This window comes from Sorex fumeus, unplaced genomic scaffold, assembly GCF_029834395.1.
Source record: "Sorex fumeus unplaced genomic scaffold, SorFum_2.1 ptg000044l, whole genome shotgun sequence".
Taxonomy (NCBI): domain Eukaryota; kingdom Metazoa; phylum Chordata; class Mammalia; order Eulipotyphla; family Soricidae; genus Sorex; species Sorex fumeus.
The window spans coordinates 49,189,740-49,217,590 of NW_026606101.1; the positions used below are offsets into that span (position 1 = coordinate 49,189,740).

At 44.4% G+C, this 27,851-nt stretch overlaps 1 protein-coding gene across 2 annotated transcripts in view; it reads right to left on the reverse strand.

Moving 5' to 3' along the window:
• MCF2L2 (MCF.2 cell line derived transforming sequence-like 2) overlaps window positions 1–27,851 on the reverse strand; it is a 256,628-nt gene that overhangs the window by 97,466 nt on the left and 131,311 nt on the right. For both annotated transcript variants that reach the window (XM_056121975.1, XM_056121974.1), the window contains exons 11-14: window positions 21,913–22,104; window positions 16,834–17,025; window positions 12,417–12,594; window positions 5,694–5,785 (exon numbers count right to left, since the gene is read on the reverse strand). In XM_056121975.1, coding sequence (XP_055977950.1) covers window positions 5,694–5,785; window positions 12,417–12,594; window positions 16,834–17,025; window positions 21,913–22,104 — 654 coding nt within the window. The remainder of the gene's footprint in view (window positions 1–5,693; window positions 5,786–12,416; window positions 12,595–16,833; window positions 17,026–21,912; window positions 22,105–27,851) is intronic.

Consider the following 27,851-nt stretch of genomic DNA (forward strand, 5'->3'; position numbering starts at 1 on the left):
AGTCAAAATGAAAAAACTGCTGCAGTGAGAAATGAACATGGTAGGTGATATTTTTTTTAAAAGTCAATTAGAAGCTCTGAACAGCTGAATAACAGAAGCTGAACAAAAGGTCAAGGAGCTCCAAGATGTGAAAGAAGAAATAGCAGAAGGTGAAAAGAAATGAACGGCATATCAGAGAACTATGAGATGAGATCAAGAGAAACAATATAGGAATCATCAAAATCCCTGAAAAACAGGAAGGCAAATGTGATAAAGAAACAAAAACATCATTGATAAGAACTTACAGAATTGAGGATTATATACACTGAGATCCAAGAGACCTGAAGGGTCCCAGTGAATATATACCCAACTAAAAAAACTCAAAGACATAGTATAATAAAAATGACAAAATACAAAGACAGAGGCAGAAATTGAATGCAGCAAGATCATAAAAAAAGAACTTATATACAAAGGAAAGCCCATAAGATCTATCAAATGAGACTCTAAGAGAAAAAGAATATGGAAGGATACAGTACAAGATACCAACAAACTGAACACCTCATCAAGAATATCCTATCCAACTAGATAATCATTCAGTTTTTAAGGAACTAAACAGATCTTCAGAATGGACAGGCAACCGCTTAGGAAGTTCATAGCCTTGAAACTAGTTATGCAAGAAGCGTTAAAAGAGTTTCTCTAAAACTTTGGTACATCTACACAATGGAATACTATACAGCTGTCAGGAGAAATGAAGTCATGAACTTTGCTTATAAATGGATAGACAAGGAGAGTATCATGCTAAGTGAAATGAGTCAGAAAGAGAGGGACAGACATACAAGGACTGCACTCATTTGTAAAGTATAATACAACATAACATGAGGCTGACACCTAAGGACAGTAGATACACGGGACAGATAGATTGCTCCATAGCTGGAAGCCTGCCTCATGAGCAAAGGGGAGAAGGCAGCTGGAATAGAGAAGGGATCACTAAGAAAAAGATGACTGGAGGAATCGGTCAGGATGAAAGATGTGTGCAGAAAGTGGATAAAGGACCAAACATGATAACCTCTCCGTGTCTGTATTGCAAACCATAATGCCCAAAACTAGAGAGAGATTATGGGGAATCATGTCTGCCATGGAGGCAGGGGGGAGGGTGGGAAAGGGGGGGGACACTGGGGATACTGGTGGTGGGGAATATACATTGGTGGAGGGATGGGTGTTTGATCATTGTGTGATTGTGACCCAAACATGAAAGCTTGTAACTATCTCACAGTGATTCAATAAATTTTTTAAAAAAGTTTCTCTAAAGAACAAGAGAAACTTATCATGTGGCACTGAGTGTGGCATTCACGAATGGTGCGTATGATTGTCCTCTACTAAATTAAGAAAGGTAAAAATATATAGAACTGAATAATCACAAATTGACTTTTATTGCTTTTATTGATTTATTTCTTATAGTTCTATTGGCCATTCCTTTATGTTTTACTGGAACAAGTTATATGAAGTAAATTTGTTATATGCCTGTCAAGGAGGCAGACGGGGGTGTTGGAGGGAACCTGTATTGGTAGAGGGAAAGGGACATTGGTGGTGGGATTTTGGGAAAACTATATGCCTAGAACAATCGATTATGAATAGCTTTAGAAATGCCCATAAATACTGCTGAAAAAATCAATAAGCGGACCCAAGAGAGAACTCAAAGGGATGGCATTCATACCAGGCATGATGAGACTCTGAGTTTGCCCTCAGCAAGTACTAATCTTTGTGTTGACGGAGGGTCTTGCCTGGGTGATGATTGCTGCTTCCGGGTGGGAGTTACTGAGGATGTGAGTGACTGTGAATTTCCCAAAACAAAGAATGCAGTGATATCTGCCCCATCAGTGGGTTCTTATAGATGAATTCTCTGTCAATTGTGAAATGTACTTATGCACATTAGAATGTCTCTCAAAATTGGGATCAAGAGTCTCAAATCCTTGCCACCACGTTGCAAACTAAATGTATGTACTATTTTTCCCCAGGAGTAGGCTCTGTCTCAGAACCCACCATCAGGCTCACCCACCAAAAACCACATCTCTTCCATGAAAGCTTGACTGAGGCGTTGCAGCAAGTCGGTCACACCTTCAGGTTCCACTCGAGTTCTGGCTCTCATGACTTTTGTATCATCATATCTACAGTAACTCCCCCCAACTATGTCTCCAATCCCTCCAGGGGATTGGAGTCAATTTCCAGACTCTCAATAATTGTGGTTAACTTCTTCCCATGAGTAACAAATGGTACCCAGAAGGGTGGATCTCTTCAGGAAGATTTTCACGGCATCAGTATCCATGGCAGCTAGAAACTGTGGCTACCCCGGCAGTGCTCAGGGGACCATAGATAGTACTAGAGCTGAACCAGGAAGGATACATTAGAGGCAAGTGCCTTATCCCCTGTACTACTAATGTAGTTCCAATTTTAGCATCTTTAAAGACTTCTTAATCTATGTGCTACAGAAGTGACATGTTTTAGCAGATAAGCAAAGCAATATTGATCTTCTTATCAATTAGGTGTCCGTGTAAAGAACCCTCCACTTTTTTCTCCCTTTCCAGTTCCAGCCTTGGCTGTGTAGTTATTGCTACCCCCTTTTTTTTGATGTGTCTCATAAGGTGCCTGTTTGCTTGAAAGGAAGTCTGAAAGGCCTCAGTTACTTGAAAACACTTTAACAGATGCACAGGCTCATTTACTGCTCACTGGTGCTCACAGCCAGCCTCTCTTCCTTTATCCTGTGGCTTCACATTAGAGAAAGAAGGAATTCCCATCAGCCTTTGGAGTCATGCCAGCTTCCAAGGAGGCTGTGATCTGAGCAGCGCTGTTAGTCACTCCCAGCTGCCAGCTGGTGAGGAGAACAGGAAGTAGCCGCATGGCTCCTGCCAACAACTCCGGTGAATCTTCCTTCGGCCCCGCTCTCCCAGCTGACGTCAGTGAACAAGCACTAGCCTGCAACTCGGCCAGCTCACACCCGGCCCTGGTCCTCAGCTGACTGTCAAGTTTAGCTCGCCAAGTTCCAAAGGTCACCCTTGTCTAAGAAGAGTGAGAAGAGGTCATGCCTTTTTTCGGAAAGAGGTCATTACTGGCTTCTGTGTACAGCTATTTTTTCCCCTATAGCAACTTACTATGAGAATTGGGAAGGGCTCGAATCCCAGTGTTATGGAATCTTTGCCTTGCCTGGTTGGGATTCCGTTTCATTTTTGGTCATGTTTGAGTTCCAAAATCAAGGTCAAAAGGCTGTCAGAATTGTTTCCCAAGGATTCACTGTCAGAAGATTTGGACATTAGCTATAAAAATGCAGGCAGAATGATAGTTCCGGGGGTTAGTCAACATCCTTGGTACCTATTTGTTTGTTTGATTGGGGCCATACCTGGTTTGATGCTCAGAGTGTACTCCTGGCTATGTGCTCAGGGGTGACTCGTGGTGGAAACAATATGTGGTGCCAGAATCAAACTGGGGTTGATTGTGTGCAAGGCAAGTGTCTTTAGTGCTGTGCTATCTCTCTGTCATGGTTTTTTTTTTAAAGACATGTTAGAGGACCAAAACCCAGGGAATAACATACGTGAGTTAAATGCTCTATCTTTGAACAATCTCCCCATCATTTTAATTCTTTTATAAAAGAATCTCTACATACTGACAGCTCCTGGGAAATATATATAATATGTGCAGGCCTGAAATATGAAGCCTATGATTCAAGTAAGTCATCAAGATGTGAACTACCCCATTATAAGTTAGGGGTGAGGACACATGTGTTCAGGGTTGGTCATGACTTTCATGCACACACCCCAATGTTCACAGATAACCTCTGAAACCCAGAAAGGGTGAGGTGGAAGTTCAGTTAAGCCAACATATATGACATACATAAGTCATGTATATTTCACTTATCAAACAAACTTATGGATGCCAAGTTAGAATTTAACTTTGTTTGCCCATTTCAAAAACTGCCGTTTTCCAAAGTGCCTAATCAAGACTTATGAAGTTGTAACCTATTTGCTAATTCTAGAAGACAGAGTGATGGAATTCCTCCAAATGTGAGGAATTTCAAACTGGCAAGGACAATATCCTAAGCAGTCCTGAATATGGATGGTTGAATCAACCAATTGACAGAGTCCATTCTCTCTAAGTGTCTGGAAACCCTAGCTACCACTGTGTTACTACTTATAGGAAAGGTAAAGGTAAAGGCCCTCCCGTTGATTGTCGATTTGCTCGAGCGGGCCCAGTAACGTCTCCATTGGAGACTTTGTTGTTACTGTGTCTGGCATATCGAATACTCTCGGTAGCTTGTCGGGCTCTCCGAGAGGGGCGGAGGAATCGAACTCAGGTCGGCCATGTTGGCCGCTTGTAAGGCGAACGCCCTACCCGCTGTGCTATAGGAGGAAAACACTAAATCTTGCTTTCTGCTTGTCTCTCAAAATGTCAGAGGTGTTTCCCTGCAAAATCTTTACACTTGAACCCATTAGGAATGGATGATGTATCCAAACTGCCGCTCACATTCACTGACATACCTGGTCTTCAGGTCTCTGGTGTGAGACCCATTTGGTCTGCTCAAAGTTTAATTTTCAAGTTAGGCAGAGCAAGGGAGTTCTGGAGAAGTTTTACAACAATATAGTAATCATAATTCATTTTATTTGGTCTTGTTTCAGTTCTTTACAGCACTTGGCAAGTTGCAAATTTATAGTTGATGCTCAAAATAGTTTTACAAGATAACTCTTGTTAACCACATTTTTTTTTCCAGATGAGAGGCCATCAGAGAGAGTACACCACTTAGATCTGGGTCTGCCTTATTCTAAAGTTTGATGCTCTTTCTTTTATCAACTATATTTTGATATAATTACAGATTCACATGAAGTTGCAAAGAACTATAGTGGGAATTCTTGTGTACTCTTCCCCTAACCATTTCCAATGTTAATATCTTATGAGAGTTCAACTAGTGAATAATTTACCTTTTATTCCAAGAATATTATATGGTGGCAATAAGAGCTTTCAGGGCTTAAGAGTTACATATTATATATATGTGTATGTGTGTGTAATGTATATAGCACTGTATCACTGTCCTCCCGTTATTCATTGATTTGCTCGAGCAGGCACCAGTAACGTCTCCATTGTAAGACTTGTTACTGTTTTTTGGCATAACGAATATGTCACAGGTAGCTTTCTAGGCTCTGCCGTGTGAGCAGGATACTCTCGGTAGCTTGCTGGGCTCTACAAGAGAGACAGAGGAATCGAACCCGGGTCATCTGCATGTAAGGCAAACACCCTACCCACTGTGCTATCGCTCCAGCCTGTGTGTGTATATATACATATATATATATATATAAAGTACAAATATGTATTCTTTGTAAGTGTGTCTGTAGCTCTTTGCAATTCCTATGCTGTTTTTCTATATGAGCCACACACTATCCTATCACTTTTTAATATGAAGTTAGGTACTTTTTAATATGCTTAAAGTGATTTTTCCCTCAATAAAACAATATCTAGCAACAATTATGAGATGTATAGGACAGGTTTGTCATTTCTAACTGAAATCCTATAACCCTCAGCTCCTGATAGTCCTCTTTTTTGCATGCCTTTAAGGGCACACTCTTGAAGGAGATGACTGGAATAAAGTAGGGAAACATAATTTATTGATATATTGTTAGTAAAGGCAACAGTCTCATGCCATAAATTTCTGGCAATAAGAACAAGGCTCTTACCTTGACTTCAACTTTAGTCACATCACCTTCCTTTCCGAGAGAGTCCAAACCTGGCTCCAAATAAGATCCCTCAGATGTCTTCTGAAGAGAAGCTAGAGGGACAAGGAAAATCTGTCATTAATTCAGCTCTTCGGCTTATCAGTAATTCAACGACCTTAGCCTGACTGGGGCAAACTGTTGAACCACGTTGGTGGTGCTTATTAGCAAAGCTCAATGGAGCGGTGGCATGTCTTCCAAGGAGGTGGACGAAACTGGAGGTGGAAGAGAGATGCAGAAAACAAGTTTATATTTGGCCAGCTGACATTTGATGCAAAGAGTCAAAAGTCACACGAAGGACCCAGCATCACACGAAGGACCAAAATTCCTCAAATAAGTAATGTAATGTGGTAAAAATAGCAGTTTCCACTATTTCCTTTTATTTCTTTTCATTGGGATCACACTTAGTGATGATCGGGGCTTACTCCTGGCTCTGTGCTCAGGGATCACTCCTGGAAGACTCAGGGGACCATAAGGGGTGCTAGGGGTTGAACCCTGGTTGGACCTGTGCAAAGCAAGTGCTCTACTCACTGTATTATCTCTCCAGCCCCACACCAATCCTATTTTAAAGACCCAGATACAATGTCACTTTATCCAGAAGGTCTTTCTTGAATAGTCAAAGCTATGGACAGTTTCACTCACTGGTGCTTTAGCACTTATCATTTGTACTATGAAATATCGCACTGGATGCCGTTTTGAGATTAAAGGGTCAGATTCATGTCCAGGTACCATAATATATTGAGATTTTAAAAATAAAGGTAATTTGTGCTTGCTCAATGTTGAAAAGACACTAAAATTACTCAAACACAACTACCTGACATATTTTCTTACTATTCTTTGGAATGGCCCCACTCATATTCTTTCTCTCCCTCTCTCTCCCTCTATCTCTGTCTCTCTCTCTCGCTCTCACTCTCGCTCTCACTCTCACTCTCTCTCTCTCTGTGTGCCAGTGAGCTCTTACTACTCTCAGTTCCTCTATCTCCCACTTCCTCTCCCCCACAGGATCCTGAACACCTGGGGTAGATCCTTTTTGTAGCCTCCACGGCATTTAGTAGTAAGACTGGGACTTGGTGAGAAGCTTTGCTAAAGCCTTGGGTTTTTTAGCTCGGTTTTACCGGAGATGATGGTACAACATAAATAAGTCAGTGTTATTTCCAATTCTTATTTGTCACCATCATCACCTGCACATAGACAGTTAGGAAACTCACATGTGTGATAATGAAGCCAAGACAGAATTTGAGCATTTCTAGGTCCAATAGATCTGTACTAGATCTGATGGAGGTTGACAGGCTTTCTTTGCTACTGTTATTTTCATAACTAAGTTATGCTAAGGAATGGGAAGAAGGCTCAAAGGGCTGGAGTACATGCCTAGTATGTGTGAGTCCTCAAACTTGACCTCTAGTACTAGATGGCTCCTATATTATAAGCTCAGTCAACTGAAACCAGGAATGTTTCTGAGCACCATGAGATATGGCCCTGAGAGTCCCCAGTGGCCCTTGACACCACAGCAACACTGAACCCTCCAGCTCAGACAGCTCAGACAGCTGGGATGAATGTCACTGTGAATGACACTGGCCCTGAGAACTGCTTTAGAGGTCCCATCTTCCAAACATAACAACTGTTTTGCTCCAATCTATAGTGAAGCACAGTTTTCCCAAGTGATATGAGCCCTGAAGCTATTATCTAATAAGAAACTATAGTTTGAGGTCTTCAATTTCTGTAGGATCCCTATGAGTGATGTGACCCTGGGCTTACTAACTGGACACCAGAAAAACCTGAATTGTAATGGATGACCTTCTTGACTAAGAAGCACCTGTCCTTTAAGACAGTCACAAAATTAAATCAGGAAAGTGGGTCCATAGTGCTCGTGCTCATGTCTTGCTCATCCATGAATGAGATACCCATTTTCAGAGAAACCTGTGCCTGACAGCCTTTATCAGTGAAATGATAAGAAAGTCTATTTTCATGAGATTTCAATAAGTCACAAAGGTCATGGCAAGTCCTTGGCACCTTTAGGCTATCAGAGTAAAAAAGAATTTTGTCAGATTCTTTATGAACTTCTTTATGAAGTTAAATTTGTACCCCAAGCTCCCAACAAGAGTCAGGGCTGAGAGTCTTAACTCCCATCTCTAAGCTCTTTGTCCATGGTCCTTTCACTGTGAAAATACGATAGTTTATTTTGGCAAAGATTCAATCACTAAGGAATCAGACAAATGTGTTAGAAACTCGTGTATGCAAACCTGCTCTCAGCGGTCACTCTCCAAATAAAGGGCATAATTGTTTTGTAAAATGACAGAGTTGTGTGACCAAGATCAGGGAAACTTGTTCAGGCCTGATTGAGATTAGTTACCCTAGGAGAGTCGGTTTTTAGCTTGAATAGCTTGTCATTAAAAAGCCAACAAACAACAGATCGCTCATGCTTTATTTACTTGTAATGAAGACCTGTTCCTTTATGTGTGTGCCACTGATGGTTCACACTTGGAAGTCACACATCAGATGGAGGGTCCTTCCAATGGTTCACACTTGGATGCAAACATGAGACAGGCTGTACCAACAGAAATGGTTATTTTTGCCAAAATTTCTTAATACACTTTAGTTTGGGGCCATCCGACAAGGCAGAACACTGCTAATGAAGCTGCCAGATGGTGAGAAACAATTTACAGTGCCAGCCTTAATGTGTTAAAATAAGGAGAATGTCAGAGTAACAAAAGTGAACCTCGTTTAATTTGGGAAAGAGCTTTTCATGAGAAGTCAGGAGAACCATGTCCTGAAACAGTCATTTAACAACTGTCCTTATATCTGAGTGTCTGTGTGTGTCAGTGCTATGTATTCATTAGTGTGTCTGAGTATAGATGTGTACATACATGTTTGTGTTGAACATGTGTATCTGTGTGAATGTGTGACAGAGACAGAAAGGTCTAGATAGAAGGAAGAAAATGGAAACATTCAAGAAGGAAATTTACTAACTGTTACCAAGACTTATTTCTAAAAGAAGGAATATATGATGGCAGACAGGGCACTCCAAATTGTAGTGGAAAATTTCCAAAGGAGCCCATAATTTTTTGACAGAAATTGAATTTGGTAACAGATCTGCATAACAGAAAGTTCTTTAATCAAATAGGCTAAAGAGATAGCCCAGTGGTAGGGTACTTGCACAAGGCCAACCCTGGTTTAATCCCTGGCATCCCATGTGGTTCCTTGAGTCACCCCGCCCCCCCATCTCCCACCCTGGAGCAACCTATGAGTGTAAAGCTTGGAGTAAATTCTGAGCACAGTCAGATATGTTCGCCCAAATAAACAAAATAAAACTAAAAGTCCTCTAATATGAAGAGAAATGATACAAGATGGTAACTAAGATCTACAGTAAAGAATAAACACTAAAAAGCGTTTTAAAAACTGAGTAAATATTTTTCTTCCTTTCTCTTAAATTATTTAAAAGATACATAATTATTAAAAGTAAAAATTATAGCCCAGAGCGACAGCACAGTAGGTAAGACTCTCCCTTCTTATATAGTTGCTGCTGCTGACTCTGGTTCAATCCCCATCACCACCCAGAGCACTGTGAGAGGTCACTCCTGACCACAGCCAGAAGTAGCCTGTGAGGATGCACTCCTTCCCCAATAAAATATAAATAACTTAAAAATTACAGTATAATATTGGAGTGCTAATATAGGTAGATATAGTATTTATAATAACAAAGCACAAAGACAAGTGGGAGGCATAGAACTATACCAATAAAAGTTTCCTATACTTTTAATAAAGTGTTAAAATGTTGATTGTGTTAAATTAAGGATGCTATGATAACCCTTAAGGGAAATTATCTAAAAAATATTGGCTACAAACCAATAGAAGAATTAAAACAGAATACTAAAATAATTACTAACCAAATGAAGGTAGGAAAGGAAGAATAGATAAATAAAAAACAATCTCTCAGGATTGATTCACGAGGAAATAGAAAACCTGAACAGACTGATCACAAGTAAGGAAAATGAAATGATTATTTAAAATCTCCTCAAGAACAAAAGCCCAGGTCTGAATCTCATATTGCAATAATGTTTATAAAGTGGAAGATTCAATATTGGTAAGGTAACAGTTCTCCCCTCAAATAATTTTTAAGTTCAGTGCAATCTCAATCATAATCCCAGCATAGTTGAAAGGAAATTTAAAAAGTGTATATGACAGTGAAAAGGACCTAAACTAGCCCAAACAAACTTGACAAAGAAAAAGATTTTAAGACTTGAATTACCTGATCCCATATGAATAAGCCATTGTAATTAAGACCGTATAGGGTTTTTGTGTGGACTAAACTGTTTTTAAATTTGTTTTCTGGACCACACCTAGTGGTGCTGGGAGACCATATACAATGCTTGGGATCAAATCCAAAGTTAGCTACATACATGGCAAGCACTTTAAACCATGTAAAAAAATTTTTTTAATTGTTCTGGAGTAGTATTGTGAACCAAACCTAGGACTTTAAACATATGATGTTTGCACTCTGTCACTGAGAAGTCTCCAGAACCATCTATTATTTTTTTTATCTTTAAAAAAATACCAATCAGGGCTGGGGTTGGAGTGATGGTACAATGGGTAGGGAATTTTTCTTGCACATGACTGACCTGGGTTCGATCCCCAGCATCCCGATATGGACCCCTGAGTCTGCAAGGAGTGATTCCTGAGTACAGAGGCACGAGTAATTCCCAAGCAGCTCCAAGTATGGCCCCCAAATAAACAAGATTTATGGAGATAATATGAGGAGTAAGGAGCTTGCTATGTGTGTGGTCAACCTTGGATGGGTCCCCAGCACAGTATATGTTCCTCTAAGCCCCACTATTTAGGCACTTAATAAGTCAAGAGTAATCCCTGAGTATTGCTGGATGTGGTCCAACAACTCACTCCCCAAAAGGTAAAAAAATGAAACTTTTTCACTCTACCACAACAGAATTTTGTGGGCTTTTAAAGAATATTTAAGGCCCCCCCAGTGCCATCTTACAGCACACAGCAACAAAGAAGAAAACTGGCTGGAGGGCCCCACAGCTCCCAGAGAATGCTTGGGGCCCCAAACAGAGCCGATATCACCAGGAGGTCCCAGAAGGGGTAGGTGCTGCCATCCTGCCTTCTCCAACTGGAATCCCGGTGACCATGAGCTTCTACAAACATGGCTCTGGCATACGGGTACCAGGACATTTTTTCTGAACCACGCGGCCACTTATGCGGCTGCACGACATTTCCTTATATGCAAAGTGATCAAAAGAAAGTAAATCATCCAACATTTCTCCCTGAAAATCAGGCTTGACTGGTGGTGGGAAAATCCGAGCAAAAGATAATGCCCAACCAAAATGCATCTGGACTGTGTATTTAACTATGTTGCTATGCCACCCTGGGAGGGGAAGGGGGTCTGTCCCTCCGCCTGTTCCCCTCTGTGGTGGCGACATGGTGTCCTGCATTTTTTAGAGCCTAATGAACAGCCAGGTATGTGACTGCATTGACGAGGCACGTGGGGCTTCATGGGATGGGGGGTGGAATTCTCCCTGCTCCTCGCCATGACAATGCTCAGGGTTGCCACCCTCAAATACCTCCTCTGGCTTCTGACCGACCATGAACCCAGAGGCACACTTACTAATCTCGGAACCCAGGGACTTCTGGCAGTAATCCCTCTAGGTTTTTTACTAAAATATTAGAATTCCAAATTCGCATGGCTGCTATTGTGGCCACACAACATCATATGCTCTTCATAATCAACATTAGAAAACAAATTTTCTAATGATGCCTTTGTGGCAGGTCTGAATGTTGGGGAAAATTCCAAATAACAGTGGTGGGTCTTTTGTCGTAATATTGAATGTGATCAAAGGAGAGAGAGAGAGAGAGAGAGAGAGAGAGAGAGAGAGAGAGAGAGAGAGAGAGAGAGTGTAAAGTGGAAATCTGCCACACAGGTGGGAGGGGGGTGGGAGGGGGGTATATAGGGGTTCTTGGTGGTAGAAAATGTGCACTGGTGAAGGGACAGGTGTTTGATCATTGTATGACTGACCGATACTTGAACTGAAAGGCTTTGTCACTGTTCTCACAGTGATTCAGCAAATAAATAAAAAATTAAAAAATTAAAAATACTCAATAAAGTCTATCTTGTGCTAGAGTTATTTGTGTAGTTGCATTATTCTTCTACTAAGTAGATTATTAGACTTGAATCCAGGCTAAAGTTATTTGTGCAGTTGCATTATTCTTCTACTAAGTAGACTGTTAGACTTGAATCTAGGCTTTCAATTGTATCTGTACTGTAGCACTGTAGCACTGTCCTCCCATTGTTCATCAATTTGCTCGAGCGGACACCAGTAATGTCTCACAACAAATTGTGAGACTTGGTTGTTACTGTTTTGGGCATATTGAATATGTCATGGGGAGCTTGCCAGGTTTTGCCTCGAGGGCGAGATACTCTTGGTAGCTTGCCGGGCTCTCCAAGAGGGGCAGAGGAATCAAACCTGGGTCAGCTGCATGCAAGGCAAATGCTTTACCCGCTGTGCTATCACTCCAGCCCTCAATTGTATCTAACCATAGAAATCTCTAATGTCTGTATTATTCCATTCCTACAGCAGCTGCAAATACCATGTCAAGATCCTGTGAATGACAACCACAATCTCATGGGTTTGACTGATGAAACAGAAAGCCACAAACCTTCTTTTACTAATAACCTACCCAATGTGGAGGGCTGGATGGTTTTTGGCGATACCCATTTGGGGGAGGATTCAGGATGGGGGGCAACGGGCTGCACTGGGCGAGTCTGTCTGGCTGCAAGTTTCATCAGACTCATTTGCCGCTTGTGAAATATTTCCTGCACATCTGTCAGCTTCTGCAGGACTTTCTGGGCTTTGACCTGCAAGAACAAAGAAGCAAATCACATGTGTGAGGCTGTTCGACCTTTGTCCTTCTTCTTCTAACTTGTTTTTCTCACCATGACCACCTCTTGCACCACACACAGAGCAGCAAAAGGCGAGATTTCACCTTTCTTCGAGATGCATCATACGCCATTGATTGATTACAAACCCCTGGACTTTGACTACAAATCTGAGGTTACCACGCTGGAGAAGAGGGGGTGTAGGAGCTGGAAGAAAGACAGACTAGAAGTGACTGAAGGATAGTGGTGGAGGGTCTTTGCCACTTGGGTGGTGTTGAAGGTGCAGTAGTAACTATGTCAAAAGCATAAGTACTAGCACGACTGTGATCACACGAAGAAAAGAAAGCAAATAATGGGCAGATCACAGCACTGAGTTGGAAGATATGATGCTTTTGCTCTCCCTTCTTCTCCTCAGGGTGCTCATATGCAACTCATCCCCCAGAACTGTGCTTCTGTGTCCCTCAAGAGACCTTTGGGGGCTTCTGTTCTCTCTGGGCTTGTAGTTTCAGCTCTGGGAATGCTTCCAGGACTTCTTGGTAACTATATTTTGAGTGGACATGTGTTCACTGGGACATATTTCCTAATAGTAGGAAAGAATGGCCACTGGCCACTATTAGGTTAATTCCCCAAACAGAAGAATTTCAAAATGAGCAAAGTACCCCCAGATAAAGGCACTACTGTAGCAAAGAGTGTAAGTGATCTGGATAAGGTGAATTCCGAGGGTAGGTCTAGAGAACTTTGGGACAGCTACAATAAGGATACACATTTACATATATTCTGTGTGAATCCTTTTTATCTATAAGACTTAACCAAGTAAACTGAGAAGGAGCAGGGGAAAGACGAAACTCCAGATGTTCCTGTATCTGACTCTACGTTCTATGGCAATCAGGAAAACATGAAAGAGCAGAAAATCTTGAGTCTCACCAAGGCTTGGATTCAGCTGAATATTGCTTCTGCCAGCCCTTGCTTCTAGCAACTACTTTCTAGTTCTGGTGGTCGAGGGAAGTGGAGTGGCCTTCTCTTTCCTTTCTTTTTGGGTCACACCCGGTGATGCACAGGGGTTACTCCTGGCTTTGTACTCAGGAATTACTCCTGCCAGTGCTCAGGGGACCATATAGGATGCTGGGAATCAAACCCTGGTCGGCCACGTGCAAGGCAAACACCCTACCAACTGTACTATTGCTCCAGCTCCTGGAGTAGCCTCTTCTTTGTCATGCTGATACAACTGGATAGTTATAACCATCAAAGAAGGAAGCTGACCTTCTAGAAGAACTGAGTCATTGTACATTATGTAGGATGATTTGAGGATACCTAAGTCCCAAACTACCATATTTCACAGCACAATGCCACAATGTGCTTTAAAGTAACATCACCACAACTTTTTATTTGGGGTGGATGGGGAGAGGGTCACACCCAATGGTGCTCAGGAGTTACTCTTAGCTCTTGTGCTCAGAGAACATTCCTGGTGAGGCTTGGGGGACCATATGGGATACCAGGGATCGAACCTAGGTCAGCTGTGTGCAAGGTAAGTGCCCTACCCACTCTATTATCATCCAGCAAAACTTTTTTAAAAACAGTTTTAGAGCTGGAGATAAAATTTACTGATAAAGTACTTGCTTAGCAGGTATGATGCCCTGGGTTCAATCCCCAGCATTTAAATGTACATACCAAGTCTTGTATAACCGGGGCCGCAGAGATGGCTCATGAGCTGGAGCACGTGTTTTGAATGAGGGAGGCTTGAGTTCAGTCTCTGATCTTGAAAGCAGTGAGTCAGCAGTGGCCCCTGGGCACTGCTAAGTATGGGCTCTCAAAAAAACCCTTTGCACGATGGGAACATTCTGCTTTGGGGAATGTTCTAGCCCCTGTGATACAAGACTTGGTGTGTACATCTAAATGAAAGAAGAGCGCAAAAGCTCTCGAGTTCTAGTACCTATTATATGTTAAAATACTAGTTTAGACAGGCTCACTGAAACATGATTGAAATGGATTTCACTTGTTTTTGAATTTTTACATTCAGCTACTTAAGCAGCTAAAATTGCACCCGTGGCTTATGCAATATTTCAGAGGACAGGGCTGGCCAAGACAAAGCTTGGCAAACTTTTTTGACAACTGACAAATACCAAATATTCCTAGATTTGGAGGCCATCTGTTCTTTTTCAAAATTACTGAGCTCTACTATTATATCATCAAAGCAGTCACAGACAATGGGTAATCCATAATGAAAGTGTGACTTTACAAAAACTGGTGAAAATGCTGGAGAGATAGTACAGAGAGTAAAGCACTTGCCTTGCAAGTGGTTGGACTGGGTTTGATTCCCGGCAACCCCTACTGTCCACCAAGCCCTTCCTGAGTGATCCCTGACCACAGAACCAGGAGTTTACCTTGAGTACCACCTGATGTGCTCCCAACCCCCCCCCCCACACACACATACATAAAACTGGGGGCCAGAGAGTTAGTACAGCAGGCAGAGCACCTACCTTGTACGTGGCCAACCTGGGTGCGATCCTAAACACTCCGTATGAGCACTGCCAAGAATAATCCCTGAGCAGCACGTGGTGTGCCCCATCTCCCCAAAACAACAACGAAAATCAATTACAAGTAGCTATGGCCCAGGACTTGTAGTTTGTTAACCCCTGGTCTCAACTAAGCTCAAAGATTGTCTTTAAAAATTCGCTTCAGAGAATGTGCTTCCGGCCTGAGAGACTGAGGTATACTGTGCGCTAGATACAGCTGAGAACACAGCGGAGGCCAAGTCCCCAAAGAAGCCACATTCCCTTCCTGCTAGTGGTCAGGACAGCTCGGTTTGTATTTGGGGGAGGGGAGAGTTGGTGATGAGATTTGGTAGTCATGCCTGCTTGCTCTGTTGCTCCCGTGATGGGCTTGAGGGAAGAGAGATATGGGGAATACAGGCTGCCCGAGACCAAAAGCCGGCTGCACACGGCCCAGCTGACCTACGGATCTGGGTCCCGGTGAGAAAACATAGTGCATGCGAGAATTGGGCCTCCCTCCTCCACCACAGAGCTCCATCACCTTCCTAGATCTTCCCGTGAAACTGGAAACAGAGAGGTACTCAGAAAAGACCCCAACATCCTAAGCTCCGATGAGGGAAGAGTTTGTAAAAGATAAACAATAGCCATCCCTACTCTACGCTTTTTGCAAATCCAGTCTTCATACCACACTCAGAACATCTTCCTCAAACACCGCCCCATCATCTAACTTCCCTGTTCTGGCAGGGGTGCCCCACTGTATCGGGGCAAAGTGCAGCCCTTGTACTGAAGTTGGGCTTGTCTCCTACTTCTGTTTGTTATTTGGTTTGGGGCCCGCACCCAGCAATGCTCAGAGCTACTCCTGAATGTTGTCCACGTGGTGCCCGGATGGAGCCCAGGCCTCCCGCAGGCGAAGCACACTCAGCCTGTAGAACTCTTTACCCAGGCTTTTCAGACCTGACCTGACTCTGGTGGTCTTCCATTCTGCCAGTACCCACGCCTCACACTCCAGCCTGAGAGCTCTCTGTAGACCCTCCCCTCTGCCTCTGCCCTGTCGCTGTTCCGGCACCATTTCCTACCTCCATATGTCTCCCACAGATGCAGTGAAAGCATCTCTCTTCTCCCCATGAGTGTGTAAGTCTCCCTCGTGGGGGTCTCAATGTCCCTTGCTTTCTCTCCGTTGTTATCCCCAAAGAACATTTACCTGGCCGTGTTCTCTCAATGACAGGAACGGTGACTTACTTGCACTCTGCTAGCCCCCAAATAAAGCAGGACCAAGGGACCCAGTAACAAAATGAATTTGGCTATTGGCTGGGACACTGTCTCAGGCTCTGCACTGAGCGTGAACAATGGGGAAAAAATGAAAACAGCAGCACAAGAGGGAAGCTTGATCGCCATGTGTCAAAAGTAGCACGTAGGGGGCCTGAACCAGGACTGAGGGGCTGCCCTGAGGACAGCTGTAAGTTCGACATCTATTTCAGCTCGATGCCTGTCCTTAGCACTCAGCAAAATTACAGAATTTAGAAGCAAATGGTCAGAGGCAGTATTTGAGTCAGCTTTGGTAGAATCAGTTCACTGGGAAGTATAGACCAGGAGGAGGCTAGGAGGTCACCCGCGGGCCCCAGCACTGGTGACCTGCTTGGTACATCCTACCTGAACTGCCTTATGCCAAAGGAAAAGTCATGCCAAGTCAGTTTCCTGCCCCAGAGTCAGAATCACTCAGAAACATTACCTTTGTTTCAGGGTTGAGCATGAGCTCAAACTGGTTGTAGAAGTCCCTGGGGTTGGGAAGCTGGTAATCCTTGGTAGCACCCAGGAAGATCTCAATGTCATTCAAAGCAACGTCAACCCCCTCTCGAGACTGGCACTTGTCTACAGCTTGGGAAGCCAAGAGGTAGATTCCCGCTTCACACCACTGGCTGACCTTTGGAAAGAAAGAGAGTTGCCTTACTAAATTTTAAACTTGTAGATTTTACCTATTTCATGTAAATTCTAAAATATATTAACACATTTTTTTGGAGGGGGGGCGGAGAAGAGGCCTGTCACCTGGCAATGCTCAAGTGCTATTCCTATCTCTACACTCAGGAATTACTCCTAACAGTGCTCAAGGGACCATATGGGATGCCGGGGTTTGAACCCAGGTTGATGGTGTACAAGGCAAGCACCTTACCTGCTGTAAGATCTCTCAGCCCCAGCACAGATTTTTTTTTTAGTGTCATTCATAACAATACATGATAATTATCACAATAAGATCAAAGTACAAAATAAAATTTAGCACTGTAGCACTGTCCTCCCATTGTTCATCCATTTGCTTGAACGGGCACCAGTAACGTCTCTATTGTGAGACTTGTTGTTACTGTTTTTGGCATATCGAATATGCCACGGGGAGCTTGCCAGGCTCTCCGAGAGGGACGGAGGAATCGAACCTGGGTCGGCTGTGTGCAAGGCAAATGCCCTACCCACTGTGCTATTGCTCCAGTCCAAAATAAAATTTAGTGCAACATATTCTAGATGCCCAAATTGAAAATGTATTTGTGTAAATGACAATACCCATTTATTATATTGTATTAAATGATTTGAATTTATTTATATAGATTAAAATCATATAGTTATCGACCATCACAAATTGACTCTTATTGATTTGTTTTGTGATAATTCCATTTGCTGTCCCTTTAAATTTTGTTGGAGCAAAGAGTACGAAATAAATTTGTTAAAGGCCTGCCAAGGGGACAGACTGGGGGGTGGGAGGGAACCTAGGGACATTGGTGGAGGGGAGGGGACACTAGTGGTGGGATTGGTGTTGGAACACTCGATGCCCAAAACAATCTATTTGAATAAATTTGTAAATCACAATGTCTTATATAAAATTAATAATTGTTTTTTTTATGGAGTGAGCCAGACAACATTCCCACCAGCAGTTTCTTTTCACCACATCTCTGCCAACACAGATTGCTTCTATTATTTTTGATATTTGCCATTCTCACTGGTGTGAGATGGCATCTCATTGTTGTCCTGATTTGGATTTCTCTAATGATAAGTGATGCTGAGCATTTTCTCATGTGCCTACTGGCAGTCTGTCTTTCTCTGAGAAGTGCCTGTTCATTTCCTCTCCCCATTTTCTGAAATTTTTAAGTTGATTTTTACGAGTGCTTTCCAGATGGAAAGCAACCCTTTATCTGATGTGTTGTGCTAGGTGGGGAAGAAACAAGGGAACAGTGGTGGAGGGAAGTAGGTATGGGTGCTGGGATTAGTGCTGGAATTATTACATGCCTAAAACTGAACTATTAGTAATTTTGTAAATCACAGTTAATTAAATAAGAATGTTTTTTTAAGTGAGTTGCCCTGTGCTGTGAGTTCAACCACACTCCCTAAGAGCTCTGAGCTCAGACAGAGTTGATGAAAATTTCAGGGCAACTAAGGACTGTCACAGCACAGAACACTTCAGAGGCCTAACCATTGTACTACACTATGGGCAGATGGGCTCAAGCCTCTCATCCAGCCGCTCAGTTCTCAGGGAAATACCCAGTTAGCCAAAACTATTCTCACTGTCACTGTCCTCCCGTTGTTCATCGATTTGCTCGAGCAACGTCTCCATTGTGACATTTGTTACTGTACATCACGGGTAGCTTGCCAGGCTTTGTCGTGTGGGTGAGATACTCTTGGTAGCTTGCCGGGCTCTCTGAGAGGGGCGGAGGAATCAAACTCAGGTCGGCCAACCGGATGCATGCAAGGCAAACGCCCTACCAGCTGTGCTCTCGCTCCAGCCCTTTTGAAACCATAACTCATAACTCAGGGTAAACCTTTCCTGAAATTATGAGCATGTTTCTTCAGTCATTCATGTCTGGAAATGTGGTTCTAGCGATGGAGCATATACTGCCACGTGCAAAGTCCCAAGGTGGATCCCCAATCTCACGTGTCCCCTACAGCCCTTCCTAGCATCATCAGGGTGGGCTCGATGGTGTTCAAGCACAGTCAGGCTGAGCACCAAACCACCAGCCCACATCCCAGGGCCTCCCAAAAACATTCTCACCAGTGCTGGTGGGAGGAGGGGAGGAAGGATCCCTCATTCACTGATGGGGGGAATGGAAACTGGTTCAGTCTCTTGGGAAAATAGAATGGAGATTCTGAGAAATTTCAAAATAGGACTCCCAGGGCCAGGGGTGATGGCTGGCACACTGGAAACCTAGGTCCGATGCTAGTACCACATGTCCTCTCCTTCTCCTCCCCCCAGCCCCCTCCCCTGCCCACTGGGTGTGACTCTCACATTAAGAAAAATAGATCAAATAATCCAGCAATTCCACTCCCACATATCTATCCCCAGCACACAAAACCACTAGTGTGAAAAGATACTCATGCACCTATGTTCACTGCATGAGTGAACTATTTGTAACAGGCAAGATTTTGGAAACAGTTCAACAGGTGACTGGATAAAGATGTGGTTGATATAGACACAGTGAAACGGGATCTTTGGGGAAATTTCAGTTTATACTTTTTGTCTTGGGCTGGAACGATAGAACTGCCTTGCAAGCGGCCAACATGGCCTACCCGAGTTTGATTCCTCCGCCCCTCTCAGAGAGCCCGGTAAGCTACCGAGAGTATCTCACCCACATGGCAAAGCCTGGCAAGCTACCCGTGACATATTCGATATGCCAAACAGTAACAATTGTCACAATGGAGATGTTACTGGGCCCGCTTGAGCAAATTGATGAACAATGGGAGGACAGTGACAGTGACAGTGACTTTTTGTCTTAATTTTCCCCCTAAATTTGGGGTCAGAGAGATAGTACAGTGGGAAGGCACTTGCCTTCCATGCAACTGACCTGGGTTCAATCACTGGCATGCCATAGTGCCTTGAGGGAGTGAACCTTGAGCACAGAACCAGGAGTAAGTCCTGAGCATCACTGGCCATGGCACAAAAACCAACATTTCCCCTAAACTATAAGGAATGTGTCCTATTCTATACCAATAAAACACAGGCTTTTAAAATTTAACAACTATCATTTGGAAGAGAATGAGATGTAGGTGTCCAGGAGCAACTTTTCCCCCCTCCTTCCTAAATTTTTGGATTTCCAAAATACTAAGGAATCATGTTTATTATTTTTTTTCAGCCATACCCATGGGGCTGGAGCCATAGCGCAGGGGGTAGGGCGTTTGCCTTGCATGCGGCCCACTCAGAGAGCCCAGCAAGCTACCGAGAGTATCCCGACCTCACACAGAGCCTGGCAAGCTCCCTGTGGCGTATAAGATATGCAAAAAATAGTAACAAGTCTCACAATTGTTACTGGTGCCGCTCAAGCAAATCGAACAACAGGACAGTGCTACCCTGCTACCCATGATATCCAGGGTTTGCTCCCAGCTCAGTGGTAAGGGATCAGTCCCGGCAGGGCTTGGGAGATCATATGCAGTCCTCGGGATTAAACCTCGGCAACCACATGCAACGCAACGCCCTGCCCGCTGAGCTTTCGCTCCAGCCCTGGAATCATGTCTTCTATATACTGCAAAAACTTCCTCTTTAAACAAAATGCAGAAACCATTTAGCTGCAATCTCCCACAGAGTCACAAAAGCTAACTGCTCTCTGAGACAAACGGACACGGACACTCCTCCTCCGCCCCCGCCCCCGCACAGCCCCCAAACACACAAGCACTCCCAGTCTCATCCCTGGGCCAGTCTCTGCGGAGTGAAAGAGGAAGGAGGGAAGCGGCAGTGGTGGTGTGGCGTCCAGCGCGCAGAGCAGGGCGCACAGCGGCCGGCGGAGCCTCTTGCTTCTGGAACAGCTGGAGTTCATAGAGGTTCAATTCCCTTTGGCAGTGGGATAAGGTTTAAAAACAGCTAAACGGGTGGCCCCAAGCATCACACAAAAACAGCTGTGTGATGGCGCATGCTGACTCATGGCCCAGAGCCAGGTGCTAGCTGGGAACAGCTCTCAGGGAAGGTTCCAGAAGTCACAACCCCAGCCAATTGGACACTTGCCCCGGACATCACTGCTGCAGTGCAGCTGAGGCTGCTGCCGCTCCTGTGGGGGTACTCCCCCACTCAGAACCTGGGGTGTGGAGTCCGCCTTCCTGGCCTCCCGTCAGGCATCTATTTCGTTTCCCCTGTGGGGTCTTGAGCGATTGGTCGCTCCCCGCCAAGGTTTCTCGCTGTTATCCAGGCACCATCTGGACTTGAACTATCTTGACACCTGACTACAGGACTGAATGCTGGGCGTCACTACTGACTCTGAGCACATCAGGGGACCTGCAACCATCAGGAGTTCAGGGACCTGTTTGCCTATCCACACTGCCCAGGAGTTTCTGCCTCCGTTAGCACCTTCTCAGGGGCTGTCTTGGGGATTCAAAAGACTGACATCTTATGCTTGGAGCAGGAACATAACTAACGCTCAACAGATGGTAGGGGTGTAGAAGGGTCATTATGCCATTTGCCTCTGCACCAGGATTTACCATCTGATTTCAATGGAGGGAAATGCTTTGCAAATATAGTGTCTGGGTCTCTCTCTGTCTGTCTGAAAGGGAATCAAGAAAGGTCCCCAAGGCCAGACCAAAACTAGGGCCACACAGAGAAAAGTGACCTTTAGTCCATTCTGAAGGGCTGTGTGGTGGACAACCTTTTAAGTGTCTGACCATTTGCACCTCACACTCCTACGATTTAGACCTTTGCTTCTCCTATGATCAAGAATCTGCAGCATGTCTAATGCATCCCGAGCACTTTCACATGGAGCACTGTATCTTCTCTGCAACTGTGGGCTCACCCAGTGGGACCCGGAGGGTTTTATTGAAAATGATGATGGAACCGTGGGTTTGTTTTGCTCACCTTGTCCAGCTGTCTGTGCAACTCCAAGGACTTCCCTAACATCTCCTCTTTTCTCTTGTTCTCGTTGATGAAGTCATCACAGAGGTGCCTGAGCTCTGCACATCTGGGTCTGATGGAGTCCACGGCGTAATGGTGGCTTTGGATGAGCTGATCCCCCACTAGTGCAAGCAGTCGGGCCTTCTCCAGGGGCTCCTGCAAAAAGAACGTTCCCAGTCCAGTGTCAGAGGCCAGGTTCCAGAGAGGCCGAGAGTTGCTTGCATTGTCTGCTTCCGATCTGGAGGGCGGCTAGGGGGATTCAGATTCAGGCCCTCAGCTGGGAAGCTGGGGTCCTGGGGGGAGCTCTGTGGTGATTCAAGGCCCCCAGGAAGTCAAGTTTAGTCTAGGGACATTGGCACCCTGAAGAGTGACAAGTCATTTACTCAGATATTTGTCTAGGTCTGAGACACTGGGAATACCATGCAAACAAGACAGGTCTTCTCAGCCGAATGGAGCATACAGATACCACATGAATATTACACAGGAAGAAACAATTGCAACTGTGCTAAGCTCCTGGGTGGAGGAACCTGCACAAAATAGAAGATCCGGGATTTCCTTTTCAACTGAATGGACAGAAAAGGGACAGACAAGTAGCCTTTGTAGGGATTGGGAAGTGAGCTGTTAAAGGTAATGTGTAATGTGGCAACTCTGTGTATGTGTGGGGGGGGGTGGGAGAGGGCAGGAGATCACAAGATATAAGAAACATGTTTCTCAAAGCTATTTTTGGCAACCCACAAAGTCTTTGGCTGCTTTGACCTTGTTCATTGAGCAACTGCATGGCTTACCTCCCACGGGCTGCTTTGTTCTGTTCTCACCACATGTGGGGGGGGGGGGGAAGAGTCCACACATTTTTCTGTTTTTCATTTGTTCATTACACGCTGTTGAGGGCTTACCCTATGTCAAGCCCTGTCCTGGGTGCTAGGTGGTTGGTAGTAAACAAGGCAGGCAACGTCCTGCCTTCTTGCAACTGATATTCAACGGGAGACAATGGCAAGACCCAAAGTGTAGGTTCCATAATAGATTAGATAGAAATGAGTGCTCTGGAGAAAAATCAAGCCAGGATGAGGGCAGGAAATGCTGTTGAAGATGTTAAAATTTGCTTGGATGGTGAGAGAAGGGCGCCTGCAAAGGAGTGTGCCAAGCTGAGTGGAAAAATGAACAGAGCAGGACTGAGAAAGCTAGTCTGGGTGATGACCCGAACATTGTCTGAAGATGTACAGATGGCCAGCAGACCATCAAAGGATGTTCCTCGTCTCTCATTATGAGGAAAACATAAATCTAAACCATTGGATTTTACCTCACACTGGGAGAACAGCTTACAACAAAAAGATAAGGTACTGGAAGGGTTGGCAAGGGAACCCAAACACTCTACGTAGGAATGTGAACTGGTGCAACAACTACAGGAAATAGACAGTTTCCAAAAGTTAAGACTAGGTGAACTATATGATCTGGCTATTTAAGTTCTGGGCATTAATCCAAAGCAACTGAAAAAGCAATTAAAACAGACGTAGGTATTTTTGTGTTTAGTAGAACATACTTTCTAAGTGACAAACATTTGAAAGCAACCTAAATGTCCACTTACAGATGAATGGAAAAAGAAGATATGGGATGTCTTCAAAAAATGGAATACCACTCAACAAAAAAGCAGGAAATTTTACCATTTACAACAACATGGATGGATCTGGAGGGCATTAATGCTAAGTAAAACAAGTAATAAGAAGAACCAAATACCACATGATGAAGATAAAGAAACAACAAAAGAGCAAAACAAACTCTTGGACTCAAAAAGCAAAATTGTGGCTTTCAAAAGGGAAGGGGGATGTAGGGTAAGGCCAAGGGATGGAAACTGAACTTTTTTTTTTTTGGCCACACCCAGCAATGCTCGGGGAGCACTGAGGAATTACCCCTGGCAGTGCTCAGGGGCCCATATGGAATACCAGGGATCAAACCCAGGTTGTCCATGTGCAAGGCAAGTGCCCTACCCTCTGTGATATTTCTCTAGCCCCTTGGAAACTAAACTTTTGAAGGTGACCATAAGGTAAGCCTATAAAATGTTGTGTTATTATTCTGTACATCTGAAGCCTATATAATATTATAAAATTAAATGTCACTTCATCTATATTTTAAAAAGGTCTACTTACAAGGGTACCTCCTAGCTTCTCTGAATGGCAGGGGGTCCCCAATTCCCATATATGAGTGGCTCATTTTGCCTAAGCATGCAAGCAATATGTTTGATATTGAACATCTGTTTTTTTGTCGGGTGGGGTGCCTGAAAGTCTGGCAGATTCCAGGCAGAGGCTTCCAACATGACCAGTTCCCAACAAAACCCCCAGGCACTGAATCTCGAATGAGTTTCCTTGATAGAAAACATTTTAGAATTTCAAACAACCCATTTCCAGGCAGACGAGGGCTGGAAGAGGGAATGAAGTACTTCCCATGGGGGCTTCACTGGGAATGGACTCTTGGAAACTTGTTCCTGGTTTCCTCCAGACTGCCCCATGGACAATTCCTCCTTTGTTGATTTTTCTTGGTACGCTTTCATAATCACAAGTGCTTAGGCGGATATACACAGACATGCAGAGTGCTCTGAGTTTGCCGAACCAATCTTTGAGTGAGCCAAGACCTCAATGAGGGACAAGCCAGGCAATACTTGATCAAGAGTTGAACTTGTTTGACATGTTTGGACAGCAGCAGATCAGGACTGAGGCCTGAGCAGAATCATCAGCAGGAAAGGGGCAGGAGATAAGATCAGAGAGGAAGGAAGGGAGACGGAGCTGGCATGGCCTGGCTATCCTTGTGAGCACTTGCGCTCTTCCTCCTGCTACTCTCCTTGGAAGCTCTGGAAAGGTTGAGGAGAGAATCTCATTCATATTGGGGGAAAAACACTTCTTTTTGGGGAGGCAGTGCTGGGAATTGAATCCCGGGCATTGGATAGAGGAGGTAACTATTCTCAGCTGAGCCACTTCCTTGGCCCCATCTCTTCCATACTTTGAAAACAATTGCTCTAGTGGCGAGTTGAAGTGTTAAGAAAGTCCTGGAAGAGGCAAAGTAGGGAGGTTAGCTGTGGATTCGCCGCAGTTGATGCGCCTTAAGGAAAGTGGGCAACCAAACTAGTTTCTGCCTTGCAGCCCTACTGGATCTACAAAGGCCTCTTGCCACATCCTCTCTGTACTTTGTTTTCATTTTCAGCACTTACCTCTGCGAGTAGCCTTGTTTCCCACCTGCTTCCCCCTTCTTCATCTGTTCCCACCAGTATTCTAAGCTCCCTAGGACACTTAGGAGGCACTGTGTAAATATTTGATGAATAGAATGAATGAATGAATAATGAATGAATAAAAACAGTGGGCTGGAGGGCTCAGCAAGCCTCTGGGCTGCAGTGGTGTGAGTCATCACAGACCTGGGAGTGGGCAGAAGTGAAGCCTGTTGCCACCTTCCTGCCATCCCGTGAGCTGGCCCTCAGGATATCACAGAGATGCCAGAGCAGCATGTTTGCCCTGGTTTCACTTTTTATGACAACCCACAACTCTAGGTGATGCCAGCTGGCTCCGTTCTTAACAACGGACTGTGGTTCCAACACTGGACTCTGTTCCCATCGGCAGCCAGCATTCACCAGGTGAGTCACACCCTTCAGACACTTCTTTTGTTTTATTTTGTTGTTGTTGTTTTTTGAGTCACACCCAGCTGTGCTCAGGGCTTACTCCTGGCTCTGTGCTCAGGGATCACTCTTGGCGGTGCTCAGCCAAGGATCAAACTAGGATCAGCCACAGCAAGGCAAACAGCTTATCTACTATATTATCTCTCTAGCCCAAGGAAGCGTATACACACACACTGACACACACACACAAACACACACATATGCACACACACAGACACAAAGACATATACATAAGCACACAGACACACACATATATACACACACAGACACAGACACACACAGACAAGACACATAGACACATACACATACATACACACACACACTCATACGCACAGACATACATTCACACACACAGACATACATTCACACACACAGACATACATTCACACAGACACACACAGACACGCACACATACATACACAGACACACACTCATACACACAGACATACATTCACACACACACACAAACTTCAGACCAATGCCCAATTTTTTATGAGCACATGCCCTCTGAGTCCGAGGGACTTTATCACAAGACAGCCCCACGGGCCCTGGGGCATTCACAGCCTGCATTTTTCTTGGTGAGCACCAGCTTCCCCTTCAGAAGCGGTTCTGAAACATTTGAGGTGGGTTGGCTGTGGAAAGAACAAGGTGAGGTGTAGAGCCACATGGGCCTTGGGAACAGGCACCATAAATTCCACCTGGGAGCCAGCAAGAATGGCTCTTCAGACTGTCCTGAAACCAACGGATGATAGGAGATCTGACGATCAGCCTGACTACTCTGGAATTCCCAGAACACTTATCTACACCTCTGCTTCATCTCAGCTGCAAAGGACCCTGAGAGGTAGCCAGTCTCACAGACTGAACATGCCCAGAAAGATGAAGGCTTGGAAGGCTGGACTGAGGTCATGGAGTCAGTTGCTGGGACAAGACCTGAGTCCATTTGTTTGATTCCACAGTTATTGTCCGGTCACCTGCCAGCCCAGGTGGCCTTCCAGGCGCTGGGAATGGGGACTGCTCAAGTTTTACTTTTAAATCCTGCAGCCCCTGTGAAGGACTTCACTACTGAATCTGCAAGCCACAGCTTAATTTTCAGTCTCAGCACTTCTGCTCAAGATAAATGTCAATAAGACCTCTAAAGTGAGAAAGAAATGGCAGAAGCCTGGCGCTCTGATCACACGCCTGTCTCACATCTTTCAGATGCTGAAAATTCCAGAAGGCCGGATCATCAAGTTATAACATGTAATTCAGAACTCTTTATCATCATAAGCACAGTTCAGAAAACACCCCCGCCCCCGCCTCAGCCCTCTATCCCAAAGGACATGGCTGCAAAGACAAGTGAAAGGTAAGTGAAGATGTCTGCAGTGGGAGAAAATGGTGAGAAAGAATTATGCTGCTATATTGGGAAACCCCTAAAGAACCCCAGATAACAACCCAGGAGTGGGAAGTGGGTCAGATAAACCAAGAAAGGCAGACAATCAGCAACAGCAAATAAGCCTTTGTGACTTCTGCATGCATTTGAAATTTTCCATTAAATAAAAAGTGCTCCTGGGGTTAAGTGATAGTACCGTGGGTAGGGCGTTTGTCTTGCATGTGACTGACCCTGGTTTGATCCCTGGCATAGTTATATAGTTCCCGAAGCACTGCCAGAAATAATTCCTGTGCAGAACCAGGATTAACCCCTAAGCATTTCCAGGTGTGACCCCAAAACGCCTAAATAAATAAATAAAAAGTGCTCCTTCAACTAGATTAAGTCCCTAGAAGGTTAATAATCTGGGTCCATGCCTTCTGGGAAGAGTAAGTATAAACCCTGGGCTTGTAGACGGAGCTCCAGGCTGAGGTGGGGTTGGTTCCTCCTGCCCTATACTGGTTTCTTCTGGACTGGCCCATCACCAAAGGCCCCATATGCCTCCCAGGCAAAACCCACAAGCAAATTCTGCTTTTAAAGAAGAATGGAGGTGTGGGTGTGGTTGAAAACATTGTTTCTCAGTATCAGAAATGAGCATTCAAAAGATTTCTCAACCCTGAAACCCAGAACAAGATAAAAGAACAGACTTACAAAGCACATGAGCAGAGTGTGGTTAGTGAGGCAGCTCTGAGGTTACCCAGGGGGAGAGTAAGAAAGTTGGCAACAACCCAAAAATACAGCATGTGGCTATAGAAAGAGGGAAGTTTAGCCAAGGTTGTTGAGAGAAGGATAAATCCCATGCAGGCTTTGAAGAATTTTGACAAACGACTTATTCCTATAAAA